The 22,513-nt window shown below is 35.0% G+C and overlaps 3 protein-coding genes and 1 pseudogene across 3 annotated transcripts; 3 read left to right on the top strand and 1 right to left on the bottom strand.

Annotated features, from left to right (window-relative positions):
• Positions 673-3,869, top strand: LOC104780245 (annotated as a pseudogene).
• LOC104780244 (somatic embryogenesis receptor kinase 1) lies at positions 4,053-6,063 on the bottom strand. The gene is made up of 6 exons (XM_010504749.2): positions 5,679-6,063; positions 5,107-5,178; positions 4,844-4,987; positions 4,619-4,690; positions 4,446-4,517; positions 4,053-4,366 (listed from the first exon to the last, which is right to left on the bottom strand). Exons 1-6 carry the CDS (start codon positions 5,909-5,911, stop codon positions 4,294-4,296), a joined length of 666 nt encoding a protein of 221 aa, XP_010503051.1. The 5' UTR covers positions 5,912-6,063; the 3' UTR covers positions 4,053-4,293.
• LOC104780242 (non-specific lipid transfer protein GPI-anchored 2) lies at positions 9,091-10,914 on the top strand. Its single transcript, XM_010504748.1, has 3 exons — positions 9,091-9,571; positions 10,393-10,473; positions 10,616-10,914. Exons 1-3 carry the CDS (start codon positions 9,139-9,141, stop codon positions 10,750-10,752), a joined length of 651 nt encoding a protein of 216 aa, XP_010503050.1. The 5' UTR covers positions 9,091-9,138; the 3' UTR covers positions 10,753-10,914.
• On the top strand, positions 17,039-17,968 carry LOC104783737 (putative CCR4-associated factor 1 homolog 8). The gene has a single exon (XM_010508854.1). The coding sequence runs from the start codon at positions 17,039-17,041 to the stop codon at positions 17,966-17,968; it is 930 nt and encodes a 309-aa protein (XP_010507156.1).

Here is a 22,513-nt window from a genome sequence, read left to right as displayed (position 1 = left end):
AAATGCGTGATTGGGGGAGTAGATTGATTTCGGGCATTAATTAACCCGTCCTAGTATAAGTAGGTAGAAGGGGACATTGTAAAGGGGGATCGAAAACTTATACAATGTCCATATGCAAGATATTTAAAGCTCCTAAATTACTAAAAGAAACAAAAAAAAAAGAATATTCATATGAAAGATTTCAATATTCTTTTTTGTTTGTTTGCTTCTTTTAGTAATTTAGGAGCTTTAAATATGTGCTCTTCTTAATCACTGATTGTTTGATTTTTTGCTCCTAATATATCCATGCTTGCCATAGGAATAGGACATATCTTGATTGATAACACTCTGTCCACATCTTCATCCCTCTATCGAGACATTAATTAACTTTGTTGACATCCCAATCTGAGTTTTGTTTCATTAAGAATATCATTGTTATAAAATTCTCAGATTATATGGTTAATCATGTACTCTAATATCACAAGATCCTTTATCATATGATTAAAGTGTAGTTGATTGTTACGTTTTGTTTACTTGTTTTCAGTCGAATACCAAACTAAAGAAGATACGTTGTTGATTCTGGTTTAAATCTTTTATAAGATATGTGTATGTTGTTGATTCTGGATTAAATTGGTTAAACCGAGTTATTAAAAGATATGTTGTTGATTCTGGTTTAAATCGGTTGTACCGAATTTAGATGTGAGAAAAAAATTGAGAATTTGCTCTTCTTCTCAAATAATAAACTCTTCAATGGCGGCTGCTTCATCTTCTTCCTCTGTATCATGTATCAGCCATCCCACTGGATCATTTCGCTCAGTTCGATCTACTTCTTCTCCGTCGCGTCTTCTCCCATTCACCAGCTTCTTCCCTCGATCTCTCCTTCTCTCTCACAGACGATCTCTCCTATCTTCTTTTAACTCTCGCTTTCGTCTCTCACCTCTCTGCGCCCGTGATTCTCGAGGTACATACATATGTGCTGATTACTTCAATTGGTTGCTTCGATCCTCAAGTTCGGTTTTGATGAATGATGAGTATTTGTTGTGTGGTTCTTTTGATCACTTGGCTACTTAAACAGGCTAACTAGAAATTGGGGAACTTTTATCAATCAATCGAGTGCTGTTGAGGTATATGAAAGGGTCAGGCAGGGAGACAAAGAAATAGAATAAGAACAGTGTGAAGATCTTGCAGGTTGAGATTATAGAAAGCTTTGTAGGTTAAATTATTGTCAAAGTTCATCTGATATGATGTAAATAATAAGTCGGTTGGACAACTAAGTAAGTAAGTAAGTAAGTAAGACATGTATTCCCTGTGGTTCCAAATGTTTTTACTACCCAATTTCTCATAAGTATTGTAGCTTTGGTTGACATTGTTCTCTTCTGGTTGTATGACTTGGGTACAACTCTAATCTGCTATCATAGAAAATGATGGATTACTAGATATGCTTAGTTTCACATGTTGAAGTTTGTCAAAATTTTCTTATACACAGGACACGTCCTGCTTTCACTTCTTTGTGTTAGTTACTCCTTTGTTATTTCGATTTTTTAGTGTGACAAGTTTTGAAATCCTCACGCCTTGTTTTTTTTTTTTTGTTCTGGTTTGACTATGTTATGCAGTAGAAGACTCAGTCCGGATAGCGAGCGAACAAGCACAGGTTTCGATAAAAGAAAGTGTGAGCCAGAGGGTGATTGAAGAGGAGGCAAAAGTTCTCGTGGGAACATACGCGCGAGCTCCTGTGGTGCTCTCGAGTGGGAAAGGTTGTAAGTTGTTGGACGCACAAGGGAAAGAGTATCTGGATTGTGCATCTGGAATCGCTGTGAATGCTCTCGGCCATGGAGATCCTGATTGGCTTCAAGCTGTCACTCAGCAAGCTGCTGTTCTTGCCCATGTCAGCAATCTCTATTACACCATTCCTCAGGTATGAATTCTGTTAGCCCATTTGCCATTTATGCTTTGATGTTGAAAATTTTTTGTTTTGCAATTTACTGAATTTTTTCATATCTGGCGTAAAGCTCGAAACTTTTCATCTTGTTATCATCCATGGCCTATGTGGGATTTGTTTTTCTCCTAACAATGACATGCATGCGCTTCAACTGGGATCTTCTTTGAGAATGCTAGCTAGCAAATAAGGGATCTTCTTATGTGTTTCTTTCTATGCCTCCAATCTAGATAAGCTTCTTTTATGGGTGTTACATCTTCTGGTTTGCTTTAATCTTTTGGGCTTGGAAGAGATATTTTACATCAGTAACACATTCACATATGTATATTGATGTATTGGTGTCTATCTGTCTGTTTCACTGGAGTTGGGATCTTGTTGTGGGAATGCTTTAGCCGTTGAGAGTGTTACAGGAAGATATATTAAGGATTGAGCACTAGTCACATTGGTATTGTTTAGGGTTGAACTTCTGTCTAGGCCTTATATGTGCATCCTTAATCTTTTTGTATACCTTCGTGCTCATATTATATACTTCAACCATTGCTAGAGTCTGAAATGTTGTAACTTCTCTGCAGATTGAACTCGCAAAACGCCTTGTGGCAAGTTCTTTCGCAGACCGTGTGTTCTTTTGCAACTCTGGAACAGAAGCCAACGAAGCAGCCATCAAGTTCTCTAGAAATTTCCAGAGATTCACCCATCCTGAAGACAAGGAAGTCGCGACAGGCTTCATCGCCTTCACAAACAGTTTCCATGGAAGAACCTTGGGAGCTCTTGCCTTGACAAGCAAAGAACAGTATAGAACTCCTTTCGAACCCATCATGCCAGGCGTAACATTCTTAGAATACTGTAACATTCAAGCAGCTACAGATCTTATCCTCTCGGGTAAAATAGCTGCAGTGTTTGTGGAGCCTATTCAAGGAGAAGGTGGGGTTTACTCTGCGACAAAAGAGTTTCTTCAGTCTCTTCGCTTTGCTTGTGATGCTACTGGATCTTTTCTTGTCTTCGATGAGGTACATACATACGTACTGCAATATCTTGCTTCGTTCTTGACTTTGATCCCCCTTCTGAAGTCTTTCTCTTTTCTTCTCCTTTTTGATCTCTTCTACTTATCCAGGTTCAGTGTGGTTTGGGTCGAACTGTAACCTTTGGGCATATGAAGCATTCGGTGTAACTCCTGACATAATGACGGTTGGAAAGCCTTTAACCGGTGGTTTACCAATTGGAGCGGTGCTTGTGACTGAGAAGGTTGCTGAGACCATCACTTATGGAGATCACGGAAGCACATTTGCAGGGAACCCTCTTGTGTGCAGTGCAGCCATCGCTGTTCTTGATAAAGTATCCAAACCCTCTTTCTTGTCGAGTGTGTCAAGCAAAGGTCTATACTTTAAGGATTTGTTGATGATGAAATTAGGAGGAAACTCGCACGTGAAGGAAGTGAGAGGAGAAGGGCTTATCATAGGAGTGGAGCTCGATGTACCGGCAAGCCCATTGGTCAATGCTTGCCTTGCTTCTGGTCTTCTAATCTTGACGGCAGGGAAAGGGAATGTCGTTAGGATTGTTCCGCCTTTGATTATCTCGGAGGAGGAAATCGAACGTGCGGTTGAGATTATCTTCCACAATTTAACTGCGCTTGATTGAAGATTGAGGTCGAGAGCACTAACAACAAATATATGTTATAGACTTTGGTGTGTCTTTTAAAAAATCTTTACTTTTCATAATTAAGCACAAGTCTACCAATAAACCTGCCTCACGATAAACGGAAACAAACTTGGTGGATTACATAATCTCTAACCACTTTTGGAGCACTTTTGTATGGTGTCCTATGCCCAAAATCTCTAACCTGGCCGGTTCTTGACAACTAAGTGTATAGATTGTTTGCCTTTGCCTAGAAATTATGAAGATTTTGCGTGCGTTGTCACCACTGATTCAGAATCAAATAGGAGCGATTATGATGATAGTTCATCTGACGAAACTATAACAACCATTGACTGCTAATGTAATGGGTGGACTTCGACATGCAGGGTTACCGAATAACGGTAATTTAAGATAAATGATGATGATAAGGTAGTGAAAGATAATTGCACACAGTCATGTTTCTTTAATAAGATACAAAGTTACATACATATATGTAGCTAAATACTGCAAAAATCAAACCCAATTATACATATTATTATGGAATGTTTAACATTCACTCAAATTCACCGTCTACCAGTACCAATACACTGCATGCTTCCGTCTTTGAAACTTCTCTTATATTTTAACATGAAACAAGGCGCTATATAGATTTACAAACACTTGGTGCAGAGTTACTTATATATGGTACATAGTTCTTACAAGGTCACACCGGCCCATTCTTCTTTTTATAGATTCTTCAACTTCTTTCAAGTGCAATTGGTGTCGTAGCTTGCAAGACCTAGTAGTTCTGGTCCCTCCAATCTCAGGTTGTTCTCAAAGCTGTACCAATGGGGCAGCTTTGCGTTAGAAAACAAGCTTGTGGTAAGGGACAAATGTTGTTGGTCATAAAAGAACTTACTTTTGCATAGGAATGTGTTCAAAAGGTCCTTCTACTGGTATTGTTCCACACAAATCATTGCTTGATACATCACTGACAAAGAAAGCATATTTATTAATTCAACTGAACAAAAAGACTCAAAGCCTTAGTGGCAAACAGAAGTGGTAGTACAGTGCTGGAGTAACTGAACTTACACAACTTTGAGGCTTGAAACAGCGGTGAGCTCTCTAGGAATTGGACCGGTTAATTGGTTTTCGTTAAGCCGCCTGTCATGTAGAACAATTTTACTTAGAAAAATTCATAGCACAAAGAGAGAAAAGCAAAAGAAGAAAAGAGATATATAAAAATCATGATTAGCACAAGTAACACTTGCCTACTTACTAATGTATATACAACAACGACTAATAAAAAAAACTTACAGAAAGACGAGTGACTTCAATTTCCCCAAAGAAGACGGTATCTTCCCAGTGAGATTGTTGCTGTACAGATCCAAACTGATCAAACTCTTCAGATTCCCAAGTTCAAAAGGTATAGGTCCTTGAATCTCGTTTTTGTAGAGTTCACTGTATGAATCAGAGCCAGAGGAGAAACAGTTAATATACAATTATCTAATCACATAATTGGGAACTAACTTTTGCATCAGTAAAAGTTAAGTCTTTCAGAGAGTGGTGAGATTGCATACAGATATTGTAAATGTTGAAGCTTCCCAAGTTCAGGTACAAGATGTCCAGATAAGTTTGAGTTCCCCAAATCCCTGCCAACAACAAGGATAAAACTTTGAGAACATACTAAAAAATCGTTATATCGAAAAAAGGAACAAGAAGATTCCAATTTAAAATAGGCAACAATAATATCAGTGAGCAGAGAAAATGAAGTTAAAAAACAAGAAAATGGATTCTTCTTAGTGGTACTTTTGATTCTGTAGCTACCACAAAAAAAAAAAATATATATATATATATATATATATATATATCATGTCATTACTCATTTATGAATCTTAAAGAATCAAAACTTAAACACTAGCAGAAGCCAAAATACAAAGGCAACAAAACAGAGAGTAATGCTCCAAAAACAAAAACAAAAAAAAATCAAATCAAGATTATAGTGGTTGATTTCTCTATTTAGATCCTTGAATCTAGAATCAGGTTATAGTAATTGTAATCCCTACTAAATGGTTAGCTTCCAAAAGAAATGAACTCAAGAATCATCGCATCAAAGATGAGCTAGAGAGAGAGAGGGAGAGAGGATGTTTACAGTCGAGTGACTTGGTTGTGTTGGTTACAAGTGACATGAAACCAAGTACAAGGATTAACAAGAGTTGGATCCCAGCTCTGAAGAACATGGTCTGGATCTGACAAGCTCTGTCGAAGAGCGTGAAGAGCGTCGCCTTCGGAGTTTGCTTCCGTTAGGCCAAGTAAAGCTAAGGCTAGGGAGATCAGAGAAGCTGCTACGAAGAATAGCTCCCGTCGACTGTTTCTCGCCACCATCGGGAGACAAAATTAGGGTTTCGTGATCTCTGTCTGACTTATTCAAACCCTTTTTACAAGTTCTCTCTCTCGTCTGAAGAAGAATAAAAGAACAGGCTTTGGTCTGACCCGAAATGTACCTCCAATGAGTTTTTGTTTTGTCTTTTTTTTTTTTTTTTTTTTTTTTTTTNCATTTTTTAAATGTTAGAATTGGAATCCTCAGAAATAATCATCATTCTGATTTCTAATTTTCTCAGTGTTCAAATTTTAAAAAATTTGAAATTATTTGTGGGGGAAAACACATATAAATAAATTTAATAGATTTGCAGCATACGATAGTGGCATGTATTTTTGATAATTTAAAACCAAAAGACTTTACAATAATCAATTTTTGCCAGTATTTAAAGAGAAAATATTGATTTAAATTTTCAAACTTAATGGTCAAATTCAAATACGTTACTTTCTCTTGGTCAAAACAGAAGACTTTGACTCCCACTTATAAATTACAGTACATAATTTGAGGCGGCAACTAGATAACTAGTCTTACTAATCACAAAAATATACTCTATTTAGTAGTAGTATTTGATTTAACTTTTAAAAGTTTCTTTTTAAGGTCAATTTCTCGTAATAGAAAGCCTAATCAATGAGCTAAAAACAATAATAACTCATCTTTAGAGCTTTAAATTTAATATGTTCCTTTCATAATCATTTTTAACTTTGAATTTATTATACTGATACTAAAATTTGAAGCTTAAGTATAAAATTAGTTGGAGGTTGCCCCCAAAAAAAAAAAGTATAAAATTAGTTGGGCTTCGTATAAATTGTACAGAGATCTCATTAGTTGTTTTTTTGGTGATGAACATTTGCGACTAGCTATATTTTGATTCATGCTTCAGGTTTCTAAAGCAATCACTTCTTAGATAACATGGCGTTGTTTAGAAATTAGGATGTTTAGAAAACCCTAGCTGTTTTTTTTAGATCTGAGGGAGAGAATCCTTTTGACTGCCGTTTTCTACCCGGCGTTGCGATTTTCTCTCCCTTCATCCTAGTAGATTAGCTATATGGTCTTCACGTCAAGTGGTTGAGGTTAGCATCGAAGGTTCAATGGTGAGTAGGCTCTCTTCTCCGTCAGCGGCGGTGTGGTGTGTATCCATGCTAATGTAGCTGTGGTTCTGGTCAGGCGGAAGAGGAGTTTTGTAGTCGAGCTCCGGTTTGAAGACGTTGGATGGTTAGCTTCAGAGTTCCTCACGGCTCAACCGTCCTCCTAGAATATGCGGTTACGGCGGAAGTCGGTAAGGATATGGTGGGTTTTGCTGTGTGATGAGGTGGTTAACGGTAGATCTCTTTTGGATCTTAGATGGCGGTCGTGGGCTCCGTGTTCAGAAGTTTTGTCTCAGCCATCAATCTTCTATCTCGCCGCGATTAGCTTCCACCCGTCCGGAGTGAAGGGTTTCTGCTCTGGAAATTGGGGAGTCCGGATCTACAAGAGAAGGGTTAGATGTCAGTATGTCAGGTTGCTAGGTGGGGATCTGACATCGTCGATCTGGTTTGTCGGAGGGATTAACTTTCTGGGAGGTTTGTAGCTCAAGTGGTCCACCAGAGGAAAGAGGTTGATGGTGGAAACCGGGTTTCTTCCGCCGTCGATCTTCGATTCTTTGGTAGTGTTGTTAGGGCGTGGACCTTGAACCCCGCCAGATTTAAGTTTTGATCTCTCTGCTTTCCGTGAGATCACATAGGATCCGAACTTCATGACTGGATCCGGCAACCTCTTCTTTTTTCCGTTTTGTAATTGGATCAGAAATGTGTAGGGCCTCGGCCCAGTCCATTAGAGTTTTTAAATAAATATTAATTATTATTAAAAAAAAAAAAAAAAAAAAAAAAACTCATAGCTAACTTTCCGAACACATTGCCGTTCTTAGTCTTTCCGTTCATATTTTGTGATCGATATGTCTGCTTATCTTTCTGCTTTTACAATGTTAAGGCAAGATATTTGTTAAGCATTAAGGTCATGCAGCCATATAAGATTATTTTTTATTGAGTAAATTCGTTTACTCACAGTCTCACACACTCAAAATTGGATGTGTAAGTATGTTTTTAAGGAGTTATGCCGTAAGTATCAGTGTAGTAAATTTAGTAAAAGTATATTTTGGGATTTACCCTGAGTTTTAAAAAAAAACAAAAGAAATAGCAACTTTGAGAAAAAATAATAAATATTACTAAAGGTAAACTGAGATCATTGAAAAAAAAAATAACTACACCGAGAAAATTACATGGATCTTTTTTAAACAATTTTTTAATTCAAATATAGATTAATTAGGAATAGAGGGAATATTAATTTTAATATTTAAATTGTTTTTAGATTTTAAATAAAAGATTGTTTTTTATACAAATAAGTTGATGAATGGTGGAAAAAATAGTTTTATAATATTGATATAAACAATATAAAAATATATAACTATAGTCTATATATATTGTGTGATTTTGAGTTGGTTTATTTGATCACTTTCGTCTTGTTTCTCATCATTGCTAAGAAAGAGTCGTCATTTGTGAACCACAAAAGAATAACGTACGTTAACAACGTGAAGACTGAAGACCAAAACAGCTGGAAGTTATGAAGACGGCCATGTGGTTGCTTATCTAGTTCGGTAAGAGAACGGTGGCTTCATTAATTACACAATCTATATCCTAAAGTTTTATATCTTCATATAGTCACAATATTTGTAACTACATGTATTTATGGAAAAAAACTCTTGCTATTATGGAAAATCATTTAGTAGTAATATACTCCTATATTTCATACTATTTGTCTTGTTTTCATATTCGCATAACATGTGCTCTCTCATTAATGCTTTCAAACGCTTTTCGACGCATCAACTACATGCACTATAAGGTCGGTAAACACATGAAGATTGAAAGTTTTATATAGGCGTTAAATCGATCTACATTTTCTCAGAGATTGTTATGGTTTGTGATGGCTTTCAATGTCAAAGTACTATCACAAAAATCTTAGTACACTTTTCCAACACATGATTTCTTCGACTGATTTGATCTGGCTACAACTGCTCATTCTTTATACCGCAACATATTAATAAGAATTTGATGCAATTTAAAGAAAACTTTTTTTTTGGGTGTGTTTTTTTCTTATATTAATAATACTAAGAAACTTTTTAATATAGAAAAAATAAGAGAGGTAGGTGGTAGTTATAAACACGCATTAATGGCAACTAACTAAATCCTTTAATATAGCTATGTTTCCGCTCACAAGATTTATATTCACAATTCTTTTCATCTCTCATACCGGCCAACGCAAAGAAACAATGTCGAACGTTGTAGTAATCGCTCTTGTTCTCGTCGCAGCATCGCTAACAGGACATGTGTCAGCACAAATGGATATGTCTCCATCTTCAGGACCATCGGGAGCACCAGACTGCATGACGAACCTAATGAACATGACGGGCTGTCTCTCTTACGTTATGGCCGGAGAAGGCGGAGGTGCGGCCAAGCCGGACAAGACTTGTTGTCCTGCGCTAGCGGGGCTAGTGGAGAGCTCGCCGCAATGCTTATGTTACCTCCTCTCCGGAGACATGGCGGCTCAGTTGGGAGTCCAGATTGACAAGGCAAAGGCTCTCAAGCTTCCCGGAGTTTGCGGCGTTGTCACTCCTGATCCTTCACTCTGTTCTTGTACGTATATATCTCCACCTTCGTTCTACTTTTTCTTTTAATCATGGAAGTTGTTAATTATGTTAATACTCTCGCATGCAAATATAGTTATTATGAAGACTATACTAATGAATATTCATGACCGGCAAAAGGAAAATAACTCAAATGTAGAAGAAACTAGTTTATATGATGAGTCTACTAGGAGATAAAAATTGAAGGAAAAAATTGACAGATTTTTAGTGATTTTTTTTTTCAAAAGCATGAAATGTTGTGCTAGCTCTATATTTTGTGTTATTTTATTTACTATTATTTCCAAAAGTATGAAAATAAAATGTGCATTGTATATGTTAATGGATATGTGATTTTAGGTTCTTAGTTTTTCTTTGTGAAATTCTACATAAATTGAGAAATGAAAATAAAACTATATGATTACTCATTCATACCAACACAAAGGTCTTAAGAATGGATGAACTAATTCCGATATACTAGTATATTACTAGTGTTAAAATATGGAAAAAAAAATTATTGTCTTACTAATGTTCGGATTTTTTAAAATTAATAATAAAAATGTGATCTAACTTTACTACTCAACTACTCGCACATTCAGTACTTTTTTCGGTTGCCCAAAAAAGTATCACATGTTTTCTTCTTCTTTCTGTCCTATTTTATTTTCTCTTCCTTGATGTTAAAAGTTACTGAATTACAAATTTAGCCCACAGCTTTACAAACCATCTACTATATATGAGCTCAGATTCATGCAACCTTCAATGAACAAAATTCTTAACTATTGATGCGTGACTCAGAAATGATTTTAGTTCTAATAAAGTTTATGTTGTTAACAGTATTTGGAGTTCCTGTGGGAGCACCTGTAGCTATGGGCAACGAGGGAGCCTCCCCAACCTTTTCTCCAGGTACAATGTCAGGTAAATGATCTTACCCTTCATTTTGCTTCTAGATTGTATCGTGGTTTGGTTTTGGTTTATTCCGGATTCGTTTATTTTGGTTTGGTTTGGTTCGGTACTTTTGTTGTCCATTCCCTAATCGAAATGATTGAATATTGGATAGGTTCAGCGGAATCACCTGGTGGATTAGCGCCGGGTCCTGCTTTCCGAACAAGCGATGCACCAAGCATTGCAACTTATTCTCTTTTTCTCAATCTTGTAATTTTCCCATTAGCATTTGTGTTTCATACCTATTGCTGATTTCATTCTCTTCCAACCAACAACACCATTATTAATATTGCCTATTTTCTTTAAAGAGTGATATGGTTGCTTATGTAGGTCTTGAATTTATTACTTATGTGTATCCACGGATTATTAATTTCTTCATTCATCATATTGAATAAAGATTGGTGTGTCTTCTTATATAACCGACTAAAATTAACAAAACCAAGTTATATTCTAAGAAACCTCTAATTGCTATGTAAATTTTTAAAAGCACATATCTACTAACCATGGAATGTGTGATGTGTATAGGTAATGAGAGGGTCATATATAAGGGGTCGTAAAGCAATCTACCATGTTTATTCACATATTTGAGTGCCAAAAACAATCTATCGTCCAATAGAAGGATTTTCTAAATATGTTTCAACGATATCAGTTATGTATACATATATGCATACACTGTTAACCACATATTTTAAAAATCAATTTTCGCAAGTGCATAGTAATAATCACAGTAATATTCCCTTCTTTTTATCAGAAGAAAAGTACGTATATTTTTCATTCCCAAAATAATACCTTATACTGTTGTCAAAAATAAATAAATAAATAAAAAAATACCTTATACTAGGCATAACCAAAATTAAACCGTAACCGTATTTCGGACAGTATCCAAACCGTTACCGTATATAATGGTTAAAAACTGTAACTGTTAACCATAAATATATGGTTAAATTATATTAAACATAACCGTTAATTAACTGTAGCGAAACTGTTGGTTAACCGCATAGTTAAACCGTAATTTATTAACCGTAACTGTTTTAAATACATTATAAAATATACTAATAATTATTTATTAATATAAATCATATGATATATAGAAATATGAGTACACTAAAAAAACATATTAATTATAAATAAATAATATCAATTATATTATATCATCAAATAATATCAACCGTATCATATTATCAAATAATTGTATCGTATATAACCATAACCGTTTCAACTAGAACCGTATTTAACGTAACCGTTTAACCGTTTATTAAAGGATTATGGTTAAGGTTTAACAAAATTTCTAATCATAACCAGTGATTAATAAACCGTAACCGTGATAACCATAACCGTGGTGATGCCTACTTTATAAATATTTTTAATTTTTTCTGTCTTCAAACATTCCACTTAACAATCATTAACACGATTATTAAGATCAATAAAACACAAACTATCAAACACTTCTTAGTTATTAAACTAATGGACATATTTGGTGGATTTTACAAAGTTAATATTCACATGTGGATATTATAATTTTTCTAAAAAAAAATCTGATTTTACCTACAATTACCCTTTTTTGAAAAAAATATAAATAAATTAGAATTTGTACCCGCGTACGCGCGGGATTTTAATCTAAAATATTTCTTATCAATAGAAATTGTTGAGCTCAAATATAATCATTACAACTTTTGAGTATAAATATATAACTTACTTTACTCAGTGATATACAAAATATATATTTTTTAAGATAATAATTCTTTGTTATATCTATTTGCAATTTTATGTGGAATTTTAGTTAAAATTTGTATCAATAAGAATCTAATGAATATGAATATAATTTTAAGATTAAAAGATAAATCTATATAAATGCCGTACTTATTTTACTAATTTATATTTAACATATATTGTCTATTGTCGCAATAATATTGTGGACAATCTTTTGACCTTTTATCTTTAAAAAAGTTTATTCCATATTCATATCCCATGAAAATATAATTTTAAAAGTTCTAACGTCAATGTCGATCGTTGACCTAATTATAAAGACTATTTAAACATATCAATATTCTACATTAAATGCGAGTATACAAAGTTTCATGAACAGTTTTACTGCTATGTCGCTACAATGCGGTTGTCCAAATTCATCATCTGCCATAATAGAATTTCAGACTAAGTCAAGAATATTTAAATGATGAAACATTTAAACCTCACAATGAATACCTATTCACTAATCCAAGCTACATATTTTTCGAAAATCTCATATGTTATTTGCAGATGTTAATTTTGTGATGCAACCCCAGCTTCGTCTTCTCAAAAAAAAACATAGTGTACTTTAAATATGTTGTTTTTGCCAATGTTTTGGGTTAAAAGCATTTGATAATATATATATATATATATGTTGTATTTGTTATATATGTTTTATATCATGTTATAAAATTGTAGCTCCAGTTGATAATAGACCTTATGAGATATGTTACACAAATCACATACCACTTTTTGTAACAGCTTACATATCATTTTTTCTATACATCCTAACCATTGATTTTGTTTTTTTAGATATATTATTTTTTCATAATTCTTTTTCCTAGTTTTCCCAAAAAAAAGTGTGCCCCTTACAATGTATTTGTTTTAGATCAAAACTTTTAAGTTAAGTTAAGTTAAGTAATTAATCTTTTCTTTCTTATAAGTAAAGTTTAATAATAAATCTTTATGGTATATGTTTCTTAAAAACTAATGTTTCACGTCAATTTTATTTTCATGTTTAGATTTTTATAAATACAATTACATAACTTGTTTTTTTACTCCACCATGCCTTAAAATCTTACTTACATTCTAAATTTTGAAATATAATCATTTTTTGGTTATAATTTTAATAATAACATTATTACGAAAACAAGTTTATAGTATTATTTTTACTGTTTTAAAATTTTTATTTAATTTACTTAATAAATTTTTAGATAGTTATTATTTTTATTATTTACTAAAAAATTATATTATTTTTATACTATTTTAAAATTTAATTAATTTTAATTAATTCGTTTTTATTTATTTTTACTATTATTAATTATAATTAATAAATATACAATGAATGAATATTAAAATAGTATTTTTTTTATAGAAAAAAAAAGTTGATTAGGTGCATGATGTAGAGAAAATAGAAGTGAGCAAAATTAATTTTATATATATATATATATGATCTCAACTCGTCAGCTGCATACACGTACATACTTGTTGTGCTAGCTAGCTAATATTAATATGTGATATAGGCTCCACGCGTTTAACTGTAGAACTTAGGAAATTGTGGTTTGATTTTGGTTTTAGAGTCTTACAGGGAGGTATTGAATTTATCATTTTAAGGATTTTGTAGGATTTTAATATTTTGGAATTTTGCAAGATTTGAAGAGTTTTTAGAAGAATTGATTATCTTTTAAAGTTTTTTTTTATTAAAAGAAAAAGTAAATGAAATATAATTATTTGAAATTCTATTATAAACTTTGGGTGATTTTAGAATATTTCACAACACACAAAAGGATAACTTTGGGTGATTTTAGATTATCCCAAAAGATGAGTTCTTGTTTCATTCTTTTGGTTTTAAAATAATAACACCAAAAATCATTATTTAAGTAATTTATGTTTCATTACAATTTTAAAATTTCAATTTGTTTGGTTCATGTAGTTGTTTTGTTCTTTGTGTTTGTAAATAACAAAAAGAAAGCTTTCTTATCTCTCTTTCTTTAATTAAGGTATGATGAGGACATGCATGACCGAACCTGGTTGCCATATTTTGATGACAAAACGATGTCGATAAGCACAAACCTTTCTGTAGAGACAAGTAGTAACTTGTACAATGTGCCTCAACTCGTGGTGAAAACCGCTCTTGTCCCTGAAAGTGCTAGGCAGACTCTAAAGTTAGCGTGGACTCTCGACGACATCACACTGCATGCACGGTCATATATATACATGCATTTCGCAGAAATTCAGAATCTTGAAGCCAATGAGATTAGAGAGTTCAACATTACTTACAACGGTGGCTTACGTTGGTTTAGCTTTTTCAGGCCAGCAAAACTGAGTATAACAACTATATATAGTCCAAGAGCTGTGAGTTCGCCGCATGGGAGATTTAACTTCTCTTTCGCCATGACCGGTAACTCAACTCTCCCTCCTCTTATCAAGGGCCTCGAAATTTAGAAAGTCTTGGATTTTCTACAACTTAAGACTGACCAAAATGAAGGTAATTTAAGTTAATCATGTTTTTATAGACTTCCAACTTAAAACCAGTTGGCTAGTGGAGAGATACAAATTCTTTTTAAGTTTTGAACTATCTTCACTTCCAATGTGTGAATAATGATCAGTTACTGCTATGGTGAACATCAAAAACACATATGGACTGAGCAAAAGGACAAGCTGGCAAGGAGATTGATGTGCTCCTCTGTTCTTTCGGTGGGAAGGTTTAAACTGTAGTTATCCAGACTCTGAGCCACCACTAATCATATCCTTGTATGTTTTTTTGTTTGTTCATCAAAGTATTGTTTCATATTTTCAGGGTTTTTTTTTTTGTTGTAACGGTTTTAAAAACTTTAAACTTTAGGAATTTGACGACAAGACCGGTACCATAACACCTGAAATATCCAAGTTAACAAGGCTGAGAGAACTGTAAGCATCTAATAATTTAGCATCAGTAAACTTTATTAGTATTTGGTATGGTTTGACACCGGTGAGAGAAGGACGATAACTCTTCTTTATCTTCAGTGTAAATATATTTGTCAAACAATGATTTATCAGGAGAAATTCCAGCGTTTTTTGCTGATATGAAGTTGTTGACACTCATGTGAGCTTCTTGTTATTAGCACCTTCTCCTTCACTCTACTCTATGTTCTTTTTTTCTAAAATATTTCAATAGTTTCATTTTCAGACACTTAAGTAGAATTCGGAAGCTCAATCGCACAATTTCGGACTCTCTTCAGCAAAGGATAGAGAGCAAATCATTAACACTATTGTTGTAAGAACTCTTTCCAAGTAATGGTTGCAGCATATTGTTTTGCTCCCCCCTTGTGAGTGTCTGGGTGAATGTTCTGCGTGAAAAAAAACTATATTATGTATAACAGTAATACTCCATTATCATTTGAAACGTTAAGAGATATTTTGGAAATGGAAACTCATTGTTTGTTCATCAAGCTAGTTGTTGTCTTGGAAAAAGACACTTGCTTAAATCACAAGAAAATATTAATTTAGTACACTAAACAAAGACGATAGAAGATTATGAATTTCACTGTGATTAAGTGAAAACGACACAAGATAGATGTGCATGTTGTGTTGTTGGCTCTCTGTTCAATACACTATTTGTTGGTTTTTGCTCTGTTCGGATCCTTTGTTTTGATTTTTTTGGAGTTTGGAATTCAAAGATTTTTCTACAATTATTCAAGATTTTTTTTTTGGTATCAAACTATTCAAGATTTCTTGTTCTATGTCTTGTTTCTTTCTACCTCCATATCTATCTTTATACACAAAGAAATACTAATGTTTTTTTTTTCAAAGGGAAAATAAAAAAGAAAGAAAGAAATACATATCCTTAGCAGTATTTCATCTAGCGACGAAAATAAACAGATGAAGATGTTTGAACCCCTAATAGCAATGAAAAAAAAAGGTAAAAACCATCAGTTTTGTTGTTTCTTGATACGTCCAGTCCTCCTCTTGTTGTAACCATAAACATAATCTTGTAAAGTTTGAAATCGAAGAAACAGTTTATTATATTCTTCAGCGGTTCCAGTCTCATCGGCTAACACTTTTCCACACCAATTACACGACCTGCGAAAATAATTTTTAACATCTCTAAACTATAAAACTTTTCAACTAAAAAGATGGAAAAAAAATTGGTGAGAGTAACATACTTGACATTGCCTTCAAGGCGGATAGGAGTTTTAACACAGCAGTGACCGCACCACATCCTTTCTTCTACTTCACCGCTCGTTGCGTTTGCCATCGTTCGTGGTTCAACACAAAACCACTAATTATGAATGTAACGTAAGATGTGTTTTTATTTTATAGAGGGGACTAATTAATCTAAGCTGATTCCTTTTAGGTTTTGGAAAATTGTGTTGGATATAAAAAAGGAAATTTTACAGCTATTTAAATTAGGAGATTTTGTTTTCTTTTTAAAAGTAGATTACAAATATAGGTTTTATGAGTTAGAGAGCAAGAAATTGAATTTGTTTATCCGAGGGACATGAATTTGATTTTGAGCGTGGTCGTATTTTTTATCATGACTATTAAACCTACATCGATTCAATTAGTCTGGTTTTGTAAAGAGAAATTGGTATTATAAGTATATGTAATTATCAGAAAGAAAAAAAATTCAAACGGTCATACAAAGGTGAATAATAAAATCAACAATATTGGAAAAAGGAAAATTTCCTTTTTTCCAAAAATACTACCAACTATATATATTGTTTTTCTCTCAGATAATAGTATTTTTCACCGTGCTCGTATAAAAAAAAAACAAAAGATGAGTACGATTAAAAATTGCCGTGAGATTTGGAGGTGGAATCGTAATGAGGAGATGAGTTCGATTGTAGATTGTCTAAGAAACTACAGTTTTATTGCTTTTGATACAGAATTTCCAGGAAGTTTAAGGGATACACCACAACATGCTTCAGATGATCAACGTTACACAGACATGAGCTACAGCGTAGACAGGACGAAACTGATCCAGTTAGGTCTAACTCTGTTCGACAGCAACGGAAGAGTCGGTGGAACTTGGGAGATCAACTTCTCTGATTTCGGAGATGCTGAAGACGCGAGAAACGAGAAATCCATCGAGTTCCTAAAACGCAACGGTCTAGATCTGAAGAAGATTAGGGCCCAAGGAATTGAAATCGACGGTTTTTTCAATGATCTCTCTTGGATTCTGAAGAGGACGGGGAACATCACTTGGGTGACGTTTCACGGGTCGTATGATATCGCGTATATGTTGAAGTGTTTCACCGGAGGAGAGTCTTTACCCGTGACTGCTGCCATGTTTGCGAAAGCCGTAGCTAGAACCCTCGGCTCTGTTTTTGATCTGAAAGCTATAGCGGGTAGATACGAAGGACTTGGTTGCCGTTTAGGTTTAGAGCATCTAGCAGATGCGTTGGGACTTGACCGTGTTGGTACCGCTCACCACGCCGGTTCAGATAGCGAATTAACCGCTAGGGTTTTCGTTAAGATGACTAAGATCTTCCACGATGTGCAAGAAGCTGAAGGCTTTGTTTATGGACTCGGCTATAGAATCATCTCTGATCGTCTAAAGCACAGACAACAACAAAAGATCCACCTTGCGATGATGACCAGGTGCTACGGTCCACCTCCACCACCACCGCCTCCTCCACCACCGTTTCCGCTACTAAATCCGATGTTTGTTCCTGGGTTTCCTCCACCAGATGCTATGTTTGTTCCTGGGATTCCTCCTTTTGGTGATTTTGGCTATGGGCCTACCTTATGTATGTATTAAATCTCAAGGAAAAAACTGCTTAATTAGTCCTTACCTTAACTTCGATGTGTTTAGTGTTAGTCAACAACACATCTCTTCCTGTTAGTATTGTCTCAATGTATCTGTTTGTATCCGATTTAATTTTGATGAAAAGTTGAGTTTTTTTTTTTTTTTTTTTTTTTTTTTTTTTTTTTTTTTTTTTTTTTTTTTTTTTTTTTTTTTTTTTTTTTTTTTNAGTAATGAAGTCTCTTTGAGAGCTAAACTTAATTTTTATAATTATCTCAAGACATGTTTTGTGTAAGAATTAAGATGGTAGTGAAGCATAAAACAAGACAAAGAAGTTTCTCTGCAACCGGATCACTCACTCAGGGTGTATATGGCTTCTCCCAATAATCAAGAAAACAAATGTGATATTGAGATGATGTGCCATACTTAGATCAAGATCACCATCCACGTCATCACATCAATTACTTTTGTCTTATCACCTGAAACCGGATTAGATCATTGTTAAGGCAAAACTACGTACTTAGTGAAGTGTCATGTTGGCAAGTACCAATAGCTAACACAAACAGTCCTTGTCAGCATTAACATCAGTTTTATTCTCTCTCTCTCACACTTTCATGACGAAGATTAGACAAACCAATCAACCCATTTTATCTGATTTGGCAGACGAATCACAGAAACTGACAAAAGAAGCTTACAATTACCATCAGAGTCTTATATATATATATATATATATATAGATATATTTTATGTTCTTTTAAAGTTGATTAGGAGTAAGGATTAAAAAATAAAATATGTTTGCCTAAAACCATTGCCTCTGTAACTCTGTTCAGACCATAAGCATGTCACAGTGATTGATGTACCAATTGTTTCTCTGCAAAACATGATTCCCTTTGCTAGCTTCTAGGATTTACTCATGTGCACTGAGATCAAAATCCTCTGAATCACTTGAATCAAATATTGCAGAAACTGAATCTTCTTTGCTTCATAACCTGAAACCCTTTTGATTCAACCTTGCAGTCAATCTAATCAGCTCGTTAAGAACCACTTAAACATGATATCACCTTTACAACAACCTGTTTCAATAGACCAGAGCCTGAACATAACCTTGTTCGATTTCCTATCGTGTCTCATTTTGAAACTGCCTATGTACTCCTTGACCGCATATGGAGGGATATGCGGTTTCTTACTTGTTTGTCTATGAGTATTCTTTTGGCGGTGGTTCTGTCTTAGGGCCTAGCCTATCTATGTATTGAATCTTAAGCCTTAACTTTGATGTGTTTAGTCTTAGTCGACAACACATCTCTTCCTGTTAATTAGTATTGTCTCAATGAATTTTTTTGTATCCGATTTAATTTTGATGAAAAGTTGAGTTTTATTTTTATTTTTATTTTTTGTTTAGTTCCACACTTTTGTCTTTCTTTCTTGACAAATTTCTCAGAATCAGTTACTGTTTTCCCTAGTAATTAATGAAGTCTCTTTGAGAGCTAAAATTTTTATAATTATCTCAAGACATGTTTTGTGTAAGAATTAAGATGGTAGTGAAGCATAAAACAAGACAAAGAATTGTTTCTCTGCAACCGGATCACCTATAGTGTCTAGAAAGGACACAAAAGAATACTCTCATGGTAAAGTTTAAAGCCATCGAATAGGAGGATTACAGCCATACTTTAAAACTTTCAAGGAAGGCAAGGAAACGCATGTGCGGATTTGATTGACAAGAAGGCAGTTCTTTGTTCTATTTACTTTGCTTATCTTCGTAGTAGTATCCCCCAATGGCTATATCCATTAGTGGGAAAGGGAGAACAATATGTATGCATCTTAGTATATTTATGAATGCAATGTTTGAGTTAAAAAGAAGAAGAAGAAGGTAGTGAGTATTACACTTTTTTTTTAATATGCCTGCCTGCTAAATGTATCTAAAACGTAAAAAAGAAGACACCTACAAAAGAGAGGGAGAGAGAGACAAGTCTCTATGTGATACAATTATTTGTATTTTGATTACAGACATACAAGTCTCTTACTAGTAGTATTCGGTCTTCCTTTTAGTTTTTTCCCTTCACGGCTTGAGTAACTTGGAACTCAAACACTCTTGGAACATAGCTTTGCGAGAGACCTTTTCTGGCCTCATAAATGTGTAAGTCATGAGAAAGTAGAGATGTGAAAATGTAGTCCCAAAGTAAGGTCCATCTATATCTGTTTAAAGAAGAACAAATTAAAAAGACCAAAAATAGGAAAATATATCGAATGCCAAACAAACAACAAAGGATATATATATACTTGTCAATATGTAACGAGCATGAATCATTTCGTATAACACCTCGGCTGCTGAGTCGATCAATTCGTTCTGTTCTTCTGTAATGATCTCACCTGTTCGCCAATGCCAAAATCAAGAGAGCATCCGAAAGACATAACTAAAGACTTTTACCACCACGAGAAGAAGATTCTTCTTGTACATCGAGAATCAAATCGAGAGCAAGGAACATTATTATCGTCAGCTTCGGTGATAAAAAAAAAGTTCACTAGGGTAACGTTAGAAGAAGAAGCAGGTCAACGATGAAATGGATAAGTCAAACGCTGGGGAAGACGAGCCTTGGAATCAAATAGAGGGTTTGAAGTAAAGAGTCAGAGACCAAAAAACTCGCTTCCATCTAGAGGGTTCGGTATTGAAGAGAAGTTTATTTTAAGTTCTACTGTGCATGAAATTGAATGTGAAAAACAGAAAAAGAGTCATATATTATTCATTTACTCTCTGAATATGTACGTCCGATTTTTTTTTTTTTTTGAAAATATGTGAATTTTCATTTAGAAAATCTAATTGTAATGATTACAATAGCTTAATACAAAAGATAACCCCCGCCCGAAAAAATAAAAATAAAGGGACATCTGAGAAAATAGGCGAACAAGAGTACACCTAAATGTTTCTAAGCCACACCTGCAAAAGCCCTCTGAAGTTTTTTCTGTGTGCCTTTGCAAGGATGGCATCACGGACTTGCCTGTCGATAGCCTTGAAAAGAACCTGCGACGGAGTGGATACATTGTTGTGCAATCTGTTGTTCCTTTCAATCCAAACAGAGTAAACAAGAGCCTGGGCTACAAGACGACGCAACGTTTGCCGGGAGTTGGAGACTTTGATATCCATCCAGGCTGAGAAAGCACTCCAAGTGTGGAAGACAAATGGGGAATGTCCTAATCGCCGAGTTGCCTCTGCCCATAAGAGTTCGCTGAAACCACAGTGAAGAAACAAATGGTCTCGCGTTTCCGGCTCAGCACCACATAGACAACACGTAGTGTCAAGATTCATGCCCCAACTTTCTAGCCTTGTTTTTGTTGGGAGCCTGTTAAGGTGTGTTATCCACATCATAAAAGCGTGTCGCGGAATAGCACCTTTGTACCAGACCTGCTCTGTCCATGATGGAGGTTCCTGCCTTGGCCTCAGTACCTCCCAGGTTTTCTTTGTGCTGAAACAATGATGTTCTTCCTTGTCAGTTTTCCAAACATACCTGTCAATGTCAGTGGATAGACTCGGGAGAGGGACGGTTGTGAGGTGGATTTGGAGAGTCTCCGCTTGAGGAGAACGAGCTGAGCAATGAGCCAACCTGTCGGAGAGCAAGCTTGCGCAACCGTTGAGGAGATCGGGATTCCCGTTTGCGATGGTCCAGATTGTCCCAATAGTTGAAGCAAAGGACCAAAAGGTGTCCACCAGTCAAACCAGAAGCTTGCTTCCTGACTATTCCCCACTTTACAACGCAGGAATGTGATTGCTAGTGGGCGTAGTTGTCAGATCGTTTTCCATGTCCAAGAGACCTGTTGATTTTCTGTTAACTGCCAGAAACATCCGTCTTTTATCTTATTATTCCGCAACCACTCTGCCCACAAAGAATCCCTAGCAGTAAGTAGTCTCCAGATCAGCTTTAGACAAAGCGTTTGGTTCCACTGAAACAGACAACGAAACCCAAGTCCTCCTTCTGCTTTTGGCAGACATAGATTTCTCCAGGATACTTTGACCTGCGGTTTTTTCGTGATGTTACCACCCCAGAGAAATCTCGAACAGAGACTTTCAATGCTTTTGATGCACCCTTTCGGTAATATAAACGCCGAGGCCCAGAAGTTATAGATCCCATATATAACTGAGGAGATGAGCTCCTGTCGACCAGCATACGACAGTGCACGGGCCGCCCAGGTGGAGAGTTTTGCAGTGATGTTATCAAGCAAAGGCCTATAATCATTGATCCGCAGCTTCCTATGCATAAGAGGTAAACCAAGATAACGAATGGGAAGTGAACCGAGATTGAAACCAAGTGCGATACACCCTGAAGTTTCAATCTGGTTCACCCCTGCCAGGAACAGATCAGTTTTGCTCTTATTCATTGTGAGTCCCGAGAGCATAGCAAACTCTTCCAAAACCTTTGTGATGTTCTCCAAGGAAACCTTTTTCCCATCAAAAAATACCATGATATCATCAGCGAAAGCTAAGTGAGTTACCTGCGGTGATAATCCTCCTGGATGATGTCCTATGAGATTGTTTGTGTAGCTTTTGTTGAGCATTATGGTAAAAACTTC

Source organism: Camelina sativa, chromosome 4 (genome assembly GCF_000633955.1).
Source record: "Camelina sativa cultivar DH55 chromosome 4, Cs, whole genome shotgun sequence".
Taxonomy (NCBI): domain Eukaryota; kingdom Viridiplantae; phylum Streptophyta; class Magnoliopsida; order Brassicales; family Brassicaceae; genus Camelina; species Camelina sativa.
Note: the sequence above shows the minus strand (reverse complement) of the source record. Positions and strands in the feature narration are given on the sequence as shown.